General features: G+C 39.9%; 1 protein-coding gene across 2 annotated transcripts; it reads right to left on the bottom strand.

Moving 5' to 3' along the window:
* Positions 1-311: 311 nt before the first annotated feature.
* rbm25b (RNA binding motif protein 25b) lies at positions 312-14,347 on the bottom strand. Of its 2 annotated transcripts, none has more exons than XM_023264269.3 (17): positions 14,190-14,347; positions 13,615-13,715; positions 13,150-13,367; positions 12,724-12,781; positions 10,584-10,744; positions 9,741-9,926; positions 9,531-9,614; positions 6,704-6,957; positions 6,490-6,601; positions 6,293-6,382; positions 5,836-5,909; positions 5,356-5,506; positions 4,735-5,143; positions 2,981-3,276; positions 2,257-2,355; positions 2,106-2,153; positions 312-1,272 (listed from the first exon to the last, which is right to left on the bottom strand). In XM_023264269.3, the coding sequence occupies exons 2-17, from the start codon at positions 13,691-13,693 to the stop codon at positions 1,180-1,182; spliced, it is 2,412 nt and encodes an 803-aa protein (XP_023120037.1). In that variant the 5' UTR covers positions 13,694-13,715; positions 14,190-14,347; the 3' UTR covers positions 312-1,179. The 2 variants fall into 2 exon arrangements, with proteins under 2 accessions (XP_023120037.1, XP_023120038.1); XM_023264270.3 differs by having other exon boundaries at positions 14,262-14,310.
* Positions 14,348-14,825: the final 478 nt, after the last annotated feature.

Here is a 14,825-nt window from a genome sequence, read left to right as displayed (position 1 = left end):
TAGGTCTTTGGTAAAAAGATCCTTTTGAGGGCAATTTGTATGAAAGGTTTGAAAATTTGGGAAATGCTTCAGTTGTCTCAATATCCTCTATATCATCTTCAGATAATCTTGTACTTCTGCATAGAATCAGGACTGTGGATTTTGTCTTGTAGCACATTGGGGAAATTAATCTTTCAATGGCCTGTCTGAACCTGTCTTGCAAGCTGTGATTAATCTATGTTTTATAACCATTATATGGTGCTAAAATCTCACTTCTTAACTCAGTGAAGTCAGATTTAAAGGCAGTAAATCAGAAACAGGTTCACAAAAGCTCATAAAAAATCTATTTTATTAAATTTTCACCAATACAAAAACAAATGGAGAGCATCTTCACAACTTCAAATCATTTTTCCCTGTTAGCTCATTTTCCTATAGTGGCTATGATGTGTGTGCTTTTACAGCCTCAGGGATGCCACCACCCAAGATAATTTGTGGATCTTGTCAGTAGACGCGGTTCACGGACAAGGAGATGTTTTCTGAGATGGTCTGACTATTAGAAACTGCCAACACTTTATCAGGAATGTGATGAACAAAATAAACGGTGAAGATGTGTTTACTTAACAGAAATAAACCGGAGTTGTGTCCAAAACCCATAATAAATACCCGTTAAAAAAAGTTACATCCTTGTAGTGGTTATACATGTTTGCGTCCACATAAAAAAAAAAAAAACACGCATTCAACTAAGCCAGTTGCCAAACCTTGACAACTTTGAAGTAAAGTTCACGACGCAGGAAACTGATTGCCTGTGACTGCTTACTATTCTCACAAAGTGTGTGTTGGCATCCAACCTGGTACAGAAAGTGTAGGACCCTATTTGCAAATTAACAATGGTCCTGTGTGTCTGTCAGTAGCTTCCTTTCATCACAGCCAAACAGTGAAGTACTGTATATACAGAAAAGAGCATTGTCATAGTCACTACCTGCAAATAGAGAGGGGAGGCAAATGTAGCCTGAGTATGTTGGGAAAAAAAAGACATGACCTGAACAACTGGTGCAAATGTGAAAATGAGTAGAGTCTGCTGTTACAGTCTATACTGATCTGGACAAGTCAGTATGTTTGATGTGACACAATTTCACTATACTATTAAACAGCTTGTACAGGTGGGAAAAAAAAATCATCTTCATTCAGTGGTTATTTGGCTTATTTCACCAGTCCAATCTTCTTAGCTTCAGTTTCATAAATGAGCAACCGCCACATCTTCACAATGAATACCTCAGCTTCTTCATCAAGGACCTGAGTAAGAAGCAAACAGCAAAGTTTATTGAGCTATACTTGAAGAGTAGCTGGCAGAAACATCGAACATCTCCTGGAATTCTTCGTCCACTTGAACCGCCGACTGTATTGGACTTTGTTCAGAAGACAAGGTAAGACAAGGCAAGATAATGATACCAAAAGAATGGTGAGGAACCCCTGGAGCTCAAACATCCCAGATTAAACTGCTCTTTGCTATTGCCACCTAATTACAGACATGAAAAATGAGAGCAGATCTACAGATCAGTTCATTTTTGAAGAAAATGGCTTATTCTTTTCATATTTATGTATATTTTACAATGTCAGAAAATAGTAAAATGTGTCGATTATTTCTCATTATCAGTTGTTTAAGATACTTGCAATGCTGCTAATGTTTGGTATTCTTGCTTGGAAAAATACAGATTATATAAATACTTTACAATAGTTGTAATTAATCATCTGAAGTGAAGTGATGTACTGAAGTTTGATATTGAATGAATTACAGAATATGCATAATTTTCATTATACGGTCTTGTCTGTTGTACTCTGCAAACTATGACCGCCAGAGGGACCTACTAAAAAAGTCTATGGAACTGGGTGATGTCTTACATTTCAGGATTAAACCCTGTGTTTAATTACATGGCAACAGTGAGCACACATTGCATGTATCTTGGAAACTTTGTAACATTGTACATTGTGTTAACTAATGGTGTTGAAAGGCTAACTGATGATTAGAAAACCCTTGTGCAATTATGTTAGCACGAGTAAAAGTGTGAATTTTCAAGGAAAATTGACCCCAACCTTTTGAACGGTATTGTACACGTAGTACTACTCACCATGGCAACATCATCCAAGATACTCTGTGGCATACTGTGAGCCATCACCTGAAAAGTCAAAAGCATCTGGATCGTTATATTTTGTTTCTTTCACTTTCCAACTCAGAGTGCAGTCGATATACAGTGATTACAGACAGTGCATGATCAATACCTTGGAGCAGACAAAGTCCACTAACGTTGGCTCTTCCTCACCGATGTACTCGATAATCTTTTTATTAATCCATGGCCGAACACGCCGTTCCATTAGGGTCTAAGGAACAAGAAATAATTTTGTTTTAGAAGTGAATACCATTTATGAATGACTACTATCATGTAATCGAGACCAGGGAGAATAAAAATCAGTAAAGGTGAATATCTTTTGTCCTGTGCAACCCACTGTGTTCTATTAAACTGTACAACTCCTCAAGGTCCTCCTTTTAAACTCTAATGTTCAAAATTTATTTGCCTGGAGAGGAATTTAAAAAAGGGGCTGCACAGTGGCGTAGTGGTTAGCACTTTCGCCTTGCAGCAAGAAGGTCCCTGGTTCGCGTCCCGGCTTTCCCGGGATCTTTCTGCATGGAGTTTGCATGTTCTCCCTGTGCATTGCGTGGGTTCTCTCCGGGTACTCCGGCTTCCTCCCACAGTCCAAAAATATGCTGAGGTTAACTGATTATTCTAAATTGCCCGTAGGTGTGAATGTGAGAGTGCTTGTTTGTCTTTGTATGTGGCCCTGCGACAGACTGGCGATCTGTCCAGGGTGTCCCCTGCCTTCGCCCGAGTCAGCTGGGATAGGCTCCAGCCCCCCCCGCGACCCTAGTGAGGATTAAGCGGTGTATAGATAATGGATGGATGGATGGATGGAATTTAAAAAACAAAATACATCAGATTTTTCTTACCATGTCAACCATAGACCAGTCCAGTGGGTAGGAGAACAGCTCAGGCTTTGCTGTGGGAATCTTTTCTATCAGGCTCTTGATGTGTTTGCGTTTCTCCTCAGCATTTGCTCCCTTAATATTGGAGAGCCCAGCACCATCCACCCCGAGGCTCTTGTCATCATCGTAATCCAGGGGCACTAGCTTCCTCTTGCGTGGTTGTTCATCAGCCTCCTCATCATCAAACTTGTCAAAAACACTGTCCACGGGAAGCTTTTTCCTCTTACCTGCGTTGGGTTGACTGGGGCTCCCTGTCGCTCCTGTTTATACAAGAAAATGATTTGTGACTAAATCCTACCCAACTGTTCAAATCCCTTTAATGTTTGACAGGTTTAGAACAGAATCTAGAAAAATGCTCTCTTTCAGTGATCTGCACCAATTTTCAGTTTAGCAGGCCCAATATGATCTTGAGCGGTATCAATAATCCGACAATTATCAACAGAAATACAAAATTTGATATATTTAAAACAAGATTATTTTCCAGCAGTGTAGCTGTCAGCGGTGCCAGTTTGTTACTGCGGTGTACAAAAAAAATATTAAATGAATTCTTGACCAATTTCACTGTGAGTAGGGATACAACAGGCAATTAAATTCATTAGCAACTACTCTTCCAATTTTTTCCTTGAATAATTAATCGTGTAGTTTATAAAATGTCAGAAGAACTGCTTGTTCTGACAGACTACTTGACCTAAATGCTAAATTTTCAGTTTACTATTATATGAAAAAAACCAAATCAGCAAATCCTCACAATGGAGAAGCTGGATCTACTCATATATTGTCCTGAACAAGTAATTATTCTTTTTAAGCTATAGTTTTCCCAACAGAAGCTTACTTCTATAATTTGTCAACTCTCCAAGCTCAATGATTCTGACATTAGGATATCAGAAAGCAGTGACAAAAAAGTTAACATCATAATTGTCCAACAATAATGAATAAAAACAATATCAAAGAAATACAACGATAGATATTAGGGCTGGCCCGAATAGCAATTTCTGGGCTCCGGATATTTGTCCCGATTAATGACGAATATCCGAATATTCGGTTCGGTCTGTAACATCCGACAGGGTGGGGGGGGGACGAGCCGTATATTCGGTTCGTAACGTCTGATGGCGGGGGACGGACAGATGGAACATAACAGAATGGAGCGAGGAGGGTTTCTGATATCCAGATTTTCGGGTCCAGTCGTAATAGATATGCAGTATTTTGGACATACACATACTACACAGCAACAGTGCTGTAGAAAGCATGCAGCCACTGCCCAAAAACAAGAAAAATTATTTTATTTATTTCCTTTAGCTAATGTAGGTGCACTCATTACATTTTAGCTCAGTGCCAGTTTCTGATACTCCTTACATCTCTCCTATTATGTCTGTTCCAAAGAGCAAGGAGGCAGCGTCAAGGGAAGATAAAGATTAAATGGTCATTCAGTGTATATTGAAATTTTAGCATGAGCCAACAGTTGTGGCTGACTATTTTTGTTGGCTCTCATCAAAATCTTTTCTGGTACAAATGGCCGAAATGTGACCGTCAACATCCAGTGGTTCGAAATGTCGTATACAGCACTTTTAAGAAGATACCAGCAGATGTTTGGCATTTGCTTAAAAAAACAATCATTAAAAAAATGCTGCTGTTTCAGTTCCATCTACTACCTGATCAATTGTTTCAACTATACCTGAGAGTGTTTCATTTCTGCGAAGTTTGAGTTCTTCTAGACTCACCAAGTTTCAGGCTGAGGCCAATCTTTGGCCTGTGTTCCTCCTGTGGCAGAGCCTCAGGGGGCGAGTTCTCATGAGGGATGATGATACCGCACGGTGATTCGTCTCCAGGTGTGTTGGGGGACACATTGCCACTGGCAGATGAGACTGAAGGTGCTGCTGTGATGGGCCGCATTGTGGGCTTTAAGCAAGGTTTTGCGTCAGAGTTATCCCCATCATTGTCATAATCCTCCTCACCCTCCTCCACCTCATCGTCCAAGTGGTTGCGCCGTGAGCGTGATTCCATTCTGTCCGGTTCCTGTCGACGCTCTCGGTGTTCTTGTGAACCCCTGTGGTATTCCCGTTCTTCCTCAGGTTCCGGCTCTTGGATGATGGGCTGATGTCTTATTCGCTCCTCCTCTTCCTCCTCCATCTGGACCAATTACAGGAAGGTATGCAGAAATTATGACCCAATCACAGCGTTTTACAGAAAAGAAGGTTAAGATACAATGAAAGCTGGACAGCTCCGACATGCAGACAGACTCAAATGATTGAAGTGACCTTCACAAAGAAAACAGACAGCACGCACACCAACTACACACAGACACCTGCAAACACACACATTATGTTTACAGACTAACATACCCTGCGTAGCTCTGCGTCTGGGTCTGGATGTCCCTCGTCTAACAGCCTCTGTCTGATCTCCTCCAGCTCCTCCTTCTCTCTCTTCCTGTCACGCTCATCCGCCTCCATCTCCTTCTCTCGGTCTCTGAGACGTTTCTGCAGTGCACTGCCCCTAGGGGTCACATCGAAAATGACATCCTTTATAACAACGGCAATACCTGCAGTATTGCACATACTCCTGTGAGTTAGATTTGGGTCAAATAGCATCGGCTGTTACATTTTTACGATGTTTTCCCATGGTCAGGTGCCATGTAGCTCACATCTCTCACACTGATCAGTGAATGAATATCTAAAGGTATAGTCTTTGTAGCATCACACATCTAACACACATTTAAAGGCATCAGATGGAAATTTTATTGTCAGAGGCATATGTGTACATTTATTTTTGAGGGACAATCTGCTTATATACAGACAAGACTGTGGATATTTTCTGCTGCTCACCTGTAATACTTGGGGTCATCTCTGTCATCATCATAGTCTTCTAGAAACTCTTTCAGTCGTTTGCCTTCTTTTACCTGAATGATAGTCAAAATAAAGGACAAAGCTGAATTTCTTCAGGTTAATAACCATTTCTGCTAACAAATGTGTGGTAAAGCAACATAAATCTATATTGGCAGCACAAAAACATAAGCACAAATAGCTATGCTTTTCAATTTTTTAAAAAAAGGAAGGCTATTAGGCTCATAAAATGTATCCCAGCTGGACTGTTAGATCAAAGGTGTAATTTAAAGTTCAAATACATACGCGTTTTCGAAAATGTAAAAAAAAAAAAACACAAAAAAAAACAAAAAACTGGTTAATATAATAGTTATATAAATGACTGGAGTGTTAACTTCAACTTTTCAAAGTAGTGTAGGATGCCCATGTTAACATCAGTGGTAATTTCATGTCCTCTCACCATTTCTCGCCGTCGCTCGTCTTCTCTCTCTGCCTCCTTGGCATAATCTCGTGCCTTTTTCCTTTCCCTGAGCTCCCAGTTTTTTAGACGCTACAACATAAATAATGTCAAGAAAGCCACAATGTCATATCTGAAGATTAAAATGTCTCTTATTTATAGTTTTATAGTTTGCATTTTTTTTACTCAGTCTTTCCTACCTCCTGATAAGCTGCTTCCTTGTCTCGGAGTTTCCTCTCCAGCTTCCTGCGTTCATATGCCTCCTCTTCATCCTCTTGGTCTCGCTTCTTTTCTCTGTCTCGGCTTACCTCCCTGTAAAAAACAAATTATGGATATGGACACATTATGCTTCAGTTTGCTTTGGGACAAAATCAAAGTGGAAAACTTCCAGCATCCCCTTTATTTTCACTTCACCTGGATCGGCTGCGGTCAGGGCTCCTTTCACGGCTTCTGTCTCTCTCCCAGTCTCGTTCTCGCTCTCTTTCTCTGGTCCTGCGGTCACGGTCTTTGTCTCGATCTCTCTCTCTTTCCCGTTCCCTCTCTCGTTCCTTCTCCCTCTCACGGTCCCGCCGCTCTCGTTCCCGCTCTCGCTCTTTTTCACGCTCCCTCCTTTCACGCTCAAACTCCAACCGCTCCTTCTCCCGTTTGTCCTTCTCTTCCTCTAGTTTCTGTAGAGCAAAACACAGACAGGTTTAGCTGATGTCACACAAGATCCAGTGAGTCTTTGCAGTCAGTTTACAACTGTGCACAGATCAAGTGGTTTCCAGAGTTTGAGAGGTTTCATAGAGGAACATGAAATATGCTAATCAATACAAAGCTCATATGAGAAGCTGGAATTTTAAGTGGGAAAACCTGGAACAACAAAAAGGCTCTCCCTCAATGACAAGCAGCTTCATCATTCATCTAAAGCAATACAATGTACTTTATGGTTTTAAACTTGTAGTATAAACTACAGTTTAGCAATAACATAACTGGAAACTACTTGAATGATCATGAAGATCTGTGGAACATGTTCGACTTAAGACCGTCATAACAAGGAAAACACAGCAAAAGACAATGCTTTTTCTCTCCTTGAGAGTCCTTTTCTCAGAACAAGGAAAACAAAAACAGATAACAGGCATCAGTCTTTTGTTGAACTAGTTGTTTGTGACTTACAGGTGTTGAACTATGGACTCAGCCCTTCGCTGCCCCTACAAGCCTTTTAAGTTAGGCCTGGGAGGAAAGCAGGTCACACGGTAGGGAAAAATGTTATGGGATTCTGTCTTGCTTAAGCATCATCATTTTTATCATCATCAACAATAGCCTTTACTACACTGTGTAATATCGCATTCGGCATAGTGCTAAATCAAGAAATGAACATTATAAACATCAGTTACATTTCTACACAGATAAATGAAATTGTAGAAGCGGTCTTACCCCTGTAGAAGTCTCCAGCAGCTCTTCATGACTCAACAGTCACACTCACACCACAACTGCCTTTATGGGCATTACACACAAGGCTTTGAATGTGATTTCACAACATTTTTATAAAAGTATAATCTGATGCAGAATGACAATCTTGAATGTCATTATCAATAATAAAACACTATGTTTAATGCGTTGTATTTCTCTTACATTTGCGTTTTATACAGTCAATCCCACTTTAATGTAAATTTCATCTCATCTCGTATTCAACAAACAATAGGCTACCACTGGCAGTCAACCAGTGTCCGATGAGGAATGCTGACTAACTGAAAGCCGTGGGTGTAACGCAAGCCAAGAAAAGGAAAATTAAGTCGTAAAATAGAATATGGCATATGTTAGCTCTAATTTTAAACTTTTGGAGCTCCAGTTAAATATTATTACTTTTAGAGCACAACTATCATAAATCTATTTTATTGATTTTTTGTCAGATTTTTTTTCATACTGAAGATGCCTTACTTACCTCTGCAGTGACTCTAAGGGATTGCTAAACAATCACTTGACCACCTGCATGGTGCAACGTTCTGACAATAACTGTTACTAGCATCTGACAATCCACCAGACCTGTTCTTAAACAGTGGCTGTTTTGTCGAAAACTTTTTCAGAATTGTCCTTCCTTGTCTGTCTAAGCCAGGGCAATAAGTTGGAATCATGCAGCTGTGTTCTTTGCTGTTTTTAAATAAATCTTAGGGTGTTGGAGTTGATTTTGACAAAAACCTGAATTAAGCTTTTCTTAAGACAAAGAAGAAAACAAGGCTTGTGCACTTGAGTTTAATTTCTGCAGTATTTAAATAGATGGACGAACTCACTGATTTATACTGTGCAAAAGAAAAACTAGAGCAGACTGTAATACACTAATGATGAGAAAAACACAAAATAAATAAATCCCACAACAAAACATACAGAGAGCACACACCTCGTCAGTCTTCAGATCATCATACTGCTGTGGAGAGGGCGCCCCCACTCCACATTAGCGTAATAAAGGATACAGTCAAAGTCACTGCAGTGGTTATTGAGTTCTTGTGCTTCAACATGAACACCATTAAAACAGACCATAATGTACAGAGGACTCGCACAGGTTCACTGCCCATGCAACTTTCAAGGGAACTGCCAATGCTGTCATTAATTCAAATCCTGAAATATGGAAGCACCTTTGTATTGTCTAACGGTTGGCTCAACAAAGGCTACTATAGACCAGGCCAACACACACAAAACAGCAGCACAGTTGCCCCGATGCAAGTCCTCAAGAGGGGGACGCCCAGTATATGTATATAGTAAATGAAGGCTTATACTTACATCCTATCCTGGCAACTTTTTCCAAAGCTCTGAGATTCATCTTGCTTTAGTCACCATATGATCACTATCATAATGGTGGGGTTTAATGAATAGATTAGCTTTTGAGTAATTTTACATCGTCTCCATGCATTTTTGTGTGATGAATGAGGAAATGGATCTATAATGGTCACACCTAGATAGTTTTACTACGGTGGTCACAGGTTTCAAATCAGGCCTGAGAAAGGTGACAAGAATACTAGCTGTCTGCCTACTTATGGTGTTTGAACAATGAACATGAAACATTATAAATGGTAAAGGGCGCATTAATATGTTTGGTGGTGTAAATTTTAAGGACTTCCAATTTGTGGCACAGTATGCATGTTACTGAGAACAAGTAAAGTGGTAAATCTGTCAACTATATGTGGAAGCTCTAGGAGTGAACTATGTGATCAGCTGCTGTCCAAAACCTGCAATGCCAACTACAAGATTGAAGAAGCCACTTTACCTTGTGAGTGTCACGAAATTTACTAATCTCTCTGGAAATCAGGTCTCTCTTGTCCTCCTCCATGTCAATGGTGTTAATGTCATCCTATGGAAAATAGCAGGGAAAGTAAGTCAATTTTCAAGTTTAAATAACGGTGCTCAAGTTCACATTTACGTTCCCAAGAGATGTATGATGCAAGTTCTACAAGTTATTTGATAATGGTTGGTATACCTCTTCTTTTTTCTCCTTTTTTCTTTTTCTTCGCTGGGACTCGTCATCCTGGGAAGGTGCATTAAGTTCTGCAGCATATTCCCGCATCAATCCATCGATAGCACCTTTGATTATCTGATCTTTCTTCTTTGTCTCCTCATCTAGAACCTCTTCATCATCATCTCCACCATCTTGAAGATTCTTATTCTGTGATGAAGAAAATAGCACACCTTTTGGTACTACTGTCACGTCACCCCCTGCATTCCACTTCCCACGGTTATCCCCAATTCTGCTATCTTTTTTTTTTTTGTTACTGTCTGACACCCCCCCACGCCCCCCTTAACTTTTGGTGTCACACCTTTCCATTTGTATGCCAGATCCTTTGAATTGCTCTTTGTTCTTTTTGTCTTACTCTCCGTTACTGATAACCAACCATATGCAAATTAACCACTATTCACCCTTGTGTTTACCTACGACCCCCTCCCTACCCTCTGATACCCCTATGAAAGGGGTACTCTCAAAATACTCTCGGTCGGCTTACCTTCACAGACTCATGCTCTGTGTTGGTAAGCCCACCGTATACCGGAATATCAATAAACACCCCACTACAGCAAATTTTGCAGAAGTAAGAGTGAAATTTCTTCAACATCTGTCAGTGAACAAATAATATGTAGTTCAGTGATCAGCTTGCAGTCAAATTTAGCAAACCCTCATGTACTTGAATTGGTTAAAAAATCTGAGATGTGTGCAGCAGTTCAGAAGTCTGAAATGAGACTAGCATATAATTGATTTTTGATACAAGAAATAAAGCCACACTGATCAACCTTATAACCAGCAAAAGTAGTTCCCTAACCAAATTCATACCCCATTTGCAGCCTTCTTTTTGGCCTTCCACTCATCCAGCTGAGCTTTGGTCTTGGCATCTACTTTTACCAGCAGGTTTTTGTCTCCGATCTGCAGATCATGGAGTAGCCGCAAGGCTCGCAATGTGGACTCTGGCTCCTTGTATTCACAGAAACCAAATGCTGCAAGAGATATTTAAGTGGAAATAGACATGAACACCGCTTCAAATACAAGAATTTACAGTTTGATGAAATAAAAAAAAAATTAACCAGACTACTCTGTGGTGAAGTTTTAAGCTTCAAACATATAATGATTTGCTGAAAATACTAAGCATTCAGACAAAGGAACTCCTCTCACACTTATTTCATGAGACAGTAGTTGGACAAGCAGATCCAAAAGTTTTAGGTTCCAGCACACTAATTTTCTAAAATCACACTAATTCAATTGGGCAAATCCAGCTTGATAAAGGTCTACCACTGAAGCATCACAAATAAATGTATTCTTCCAAGTTAAATAGTGTGTGGGAGTCTTCTGAAACTCTTGGCTTAGGCTTGTTCCTCCCCTATGTACCTTTCACGTGTAGTATAGTCAGGTCCATAAATAATTGGACATTGACACAATTTTCAGTATTTCAGCTCTGTATGCCACCACAATGGATTTGAAAGGAAACAATGAAGATGTGGTTTAAGCGCAGTCTTTCAGCTTTAATTTGAGGGTATTTACATCCAAATCGTACAACTCATTTTATATGTTCCCTCCACGTTTTTAAGGGACCAAAAGTAATTGGACAATTGTATGCTCAGCTGTTCCATGGCCTGGTGTGTGTTATTCCCTCATTATTTCATTTACAAGGGACACAAAAGGTTTCGAGTTCATTTCAAGTGTGGTATTTACATTTGGAATCTGATGAGGTCAACTCTCAATATGAAGTCCAAAGTGCTGCCACTATCAGTGAAGCAAGCCATCACTAGGCTGAAAAATAAAAACGAACCGATCAGAGAGATAGCAAAAACATTAGGTGTGGCCAAATTGACTGTTTGGTACGTTCTTAGAAAGAACGTATGACCTGGTGAGCTCAGCAATGCCAAAAAACACGGAAGACCATGGAAAACTAGTGTGGTGGATGACAAAAGAATCTTTTCCCTGGTCAAGAAAAACCCCTCCACAACAGTTGGGCAGATCAAGAACACTCTCCGTCAGGGAGGCATATCTGTGTCAAAGTCAACAATTAAGAGAAGACTTCAAAAGGACTTCACTTCAAAAACAGATTAGAAGGCCAGACTAGAATTTGCCAAAAAAACATCTCTCATCTGATGAGAAGAGTATAGAAAAGGGAAGGAACTGCTCAAGATCAACAGACTACCACCTCTTCGGTGAAGCATGGTGGTGGTGGTGTGGGCATGAGTGGCTGCCAATGGGACTGGGACTCTTATATTTATTGATGATGTGACCACTGACAAAAGCAGCAGGATGAATTCTGAAGTGTTTCGGGCAATATTATCTGCTCATATTCAGCCAAATGCTTCAGAACTCATTGGACGGCGCTTCACGGTGTAGATGGAGAATGACCCGAACCATACTGTGAATGCAACCAAAGAGTTTTTTAAGGCAAAGAAGTGTAAATGCAACCAAAGAGTTTTTTAAGGCAAAGAAGTTCTACAATGGCCAAGTCAATCACCTGACCTGAATCCAACTGAGCATGCATTTCACTCGCTGCCTATGGGTTAGAGACTTCAGGCTGTCATTGACTGCAAAGGATTTGCAACCAAACAGTAAAAGTGATCATTTGATTTATGATCATCTTAGTTTGTTCAATAACTTTTGGTCACTTAAAAAGATGGAGGGCACATATAAAATGTGTTGTAATTCCTAAACCGTTCACCTGATTTGGATGTAAATACCCTCAAACTACGCCGTATTAACCCCTCAAAGAGTAGATACCGAGCAAGATAGTTGTCTGTAGTTTAACTTAGTACTCGCGAGTACCGGACACAGTGCAAGACTGCTGTGAAGGTGGAAACAATGAATGAATGTAGAAGAAACCCTGGAGTTTCCTTATCTGACAGGTCAATTTTAAGTAAAATATTCTTGTTAATTTAATCAGCCATTGATTAGAGTATTTCCTGACCTAATGGTGCTCTCTCAGGGAGTAATAAATTACCTTGAAGCTTGCCAGAGGCTCCTTGAACTCTCTTCCAGCTCAGAACGATTCCACATTTCTACGGAATGAGTAAAAAGGTATAAATAGTTCATGCCTCAAGTAGAACTGGATTTCTTAAGTCAAGTTACAACAGGATGGCTATATAAGTAATAATAAAACTCCATGACTATTAACATAGGCAAGAAAAAAAAATCGTTATTTATGCTAATAAGATTAGTAATTTATTATTTTTTGTAATATATCTACATCTATAAAAATTATTACCAGGAACGTGGTACACTGGATGGCTTGAAATACGGCAGTTAAATCACATATGCCATCTTGGAAGAAATTTCCAGGATGAAAAAATTATTCCAGTTGAATTACAGAACTATTCACAGTGACTTGAGTACATGTAAGATGCTTAAATGCTATTCTACCCCTTACCGCCAGCAGCTGTCTGATCAGCATGTCTGAAGCTTTCTCTGATATATTCCCCACAAACACTGTAGTGGTGGGCCCACTGTTCTCATCGTTCTCTTTGGCCCGTGCAGCAGCAATTTCCCTCTTGGGGACTGCAGGTTTACTGACCACTGGCACAGAGGGCACCATTACAGTCGGGCCAGGGGTCATGATACCCATGTGAACTGGAATCATCGAAGCTCCTGCAAGAGTCAAAGGAAATGTATATATGTATATCAACTAGAGACAAAGCCATGATGTTATAAACTATTCAACTTCAAATACATGATTAGCATCTTAATATTATTGCACCTTCCTACACTGCAGGTTCTTGTCTAATAACAAGCATAGTAACAACTAACCTGCTAGTGTGCCTCATAAAACGGGCAAGACTTTGTAAAACACTGAAGTATGTCAGGTAAATGTCAGTCATACAAACTGCGTGCTTACCTGAGGTGAAACCAGCATACTGAGGGGGCATCCCAGGAGGTGGCAACAGCGGCCGATTTAAATGAGGAGGGAACGACATCCTGAGTGCGAATCGGACCGACCTGATGAAGGAACGGTGACACCAACTGAAACTCTTCAGCGAGGTCTTGCACACAACGTAAACTCAGCATTTGAAATACAGATCAGCTACATGCAAACAAGCATCATCTTACATCCTTAAGTGCACTTAGGAAAATACTTCCATGTCGTGTCCAATATATAAGCATACAAATAGTAAATTCATTTGTGACTTTGGCTACCCAACTCTGACAATACTTAAAGTTTGCTTCGCTACTTGAGGTGACGGTCGCTAACCCAATGTCATCGGCACAAAATGTATGTTCACTTTGTGTTGTAGCTATTATAACTCGACCTTAATATGAGCGACTAAGAAACTATCGATTTAGCTCGCTAAAGCTAACACCAAGCACACTAAGCTAACATTACCTAGAGCTGGTGGTACTCAACAAGCAAGGGTACTTTAGAGAATTAAATGAGTTTACAGTTACTGTGAAAAGGTCCGTATATATACATACCCCGAAACAAGTGGCGTATACAGGAATGAATTTTGCTAGCGGACGGTTTTTAATTATGAAAATCTGTCTTACGTTACGAATGTTGAATTAGCACACGAGCTAGTTACGGGCCTTCCAAAAAAAAAAAAAAAAAAAATTGGCGCATGCGCTTTACGCACCAGACTACATGCGCGCTTGTTTTGTATATCCGGACGTGGCCGCTGGACGGAGCCAGGAAATGCGATAGAGCAGGGGCGCCGAACTCATTTTAGTTCGGGGCCACATTCAGCACAATTTGATCACAAGTGGGCCGGACCAGTAAAATCACAGCATAATAACATATAAACTCCAAATATTTCCTTTGTTTTAGTGCAAAAAAAGTATGTTCTGAAAATGTTCACATTTAAGGAATTATCTTTTTACAAAACATTATGAACAAACTGAAATTTGTTAAGAAAAATAAATTCAACTTCAGCAACATTATGCCTCAGTTTATCATTTACACATTACAGATCACAGTTTATCTACAAAGGAACACAACATGTAGTCACGCTTATCTGGAACTGAATGATATAGTATTTTACTTTATGATCAAAATGATGAAAGTCAGACAAAAAAAAAGACAAAAACAAAAACAAGACAAAATATTACAAAAAA

This window comes from Amphiprion ocellaris, chromosome 12 (genome assembly GCF_022539595.1).
Source record: "Amphiprion ocellaris isolate individual 3 ecotype Okinawa chromosome 12, ASM2253959v1, whole genome shotgun sequence".
Classification (NCBI taxonomy): Eukaryota; Metazoa; Chordata; class Actinopteri; family Pomacentridae; genus Amphiprion; species Amphiprion ocellaris.
This window is presented reverse-complemented; position numbering and strand designations above follow the sequence as displayed.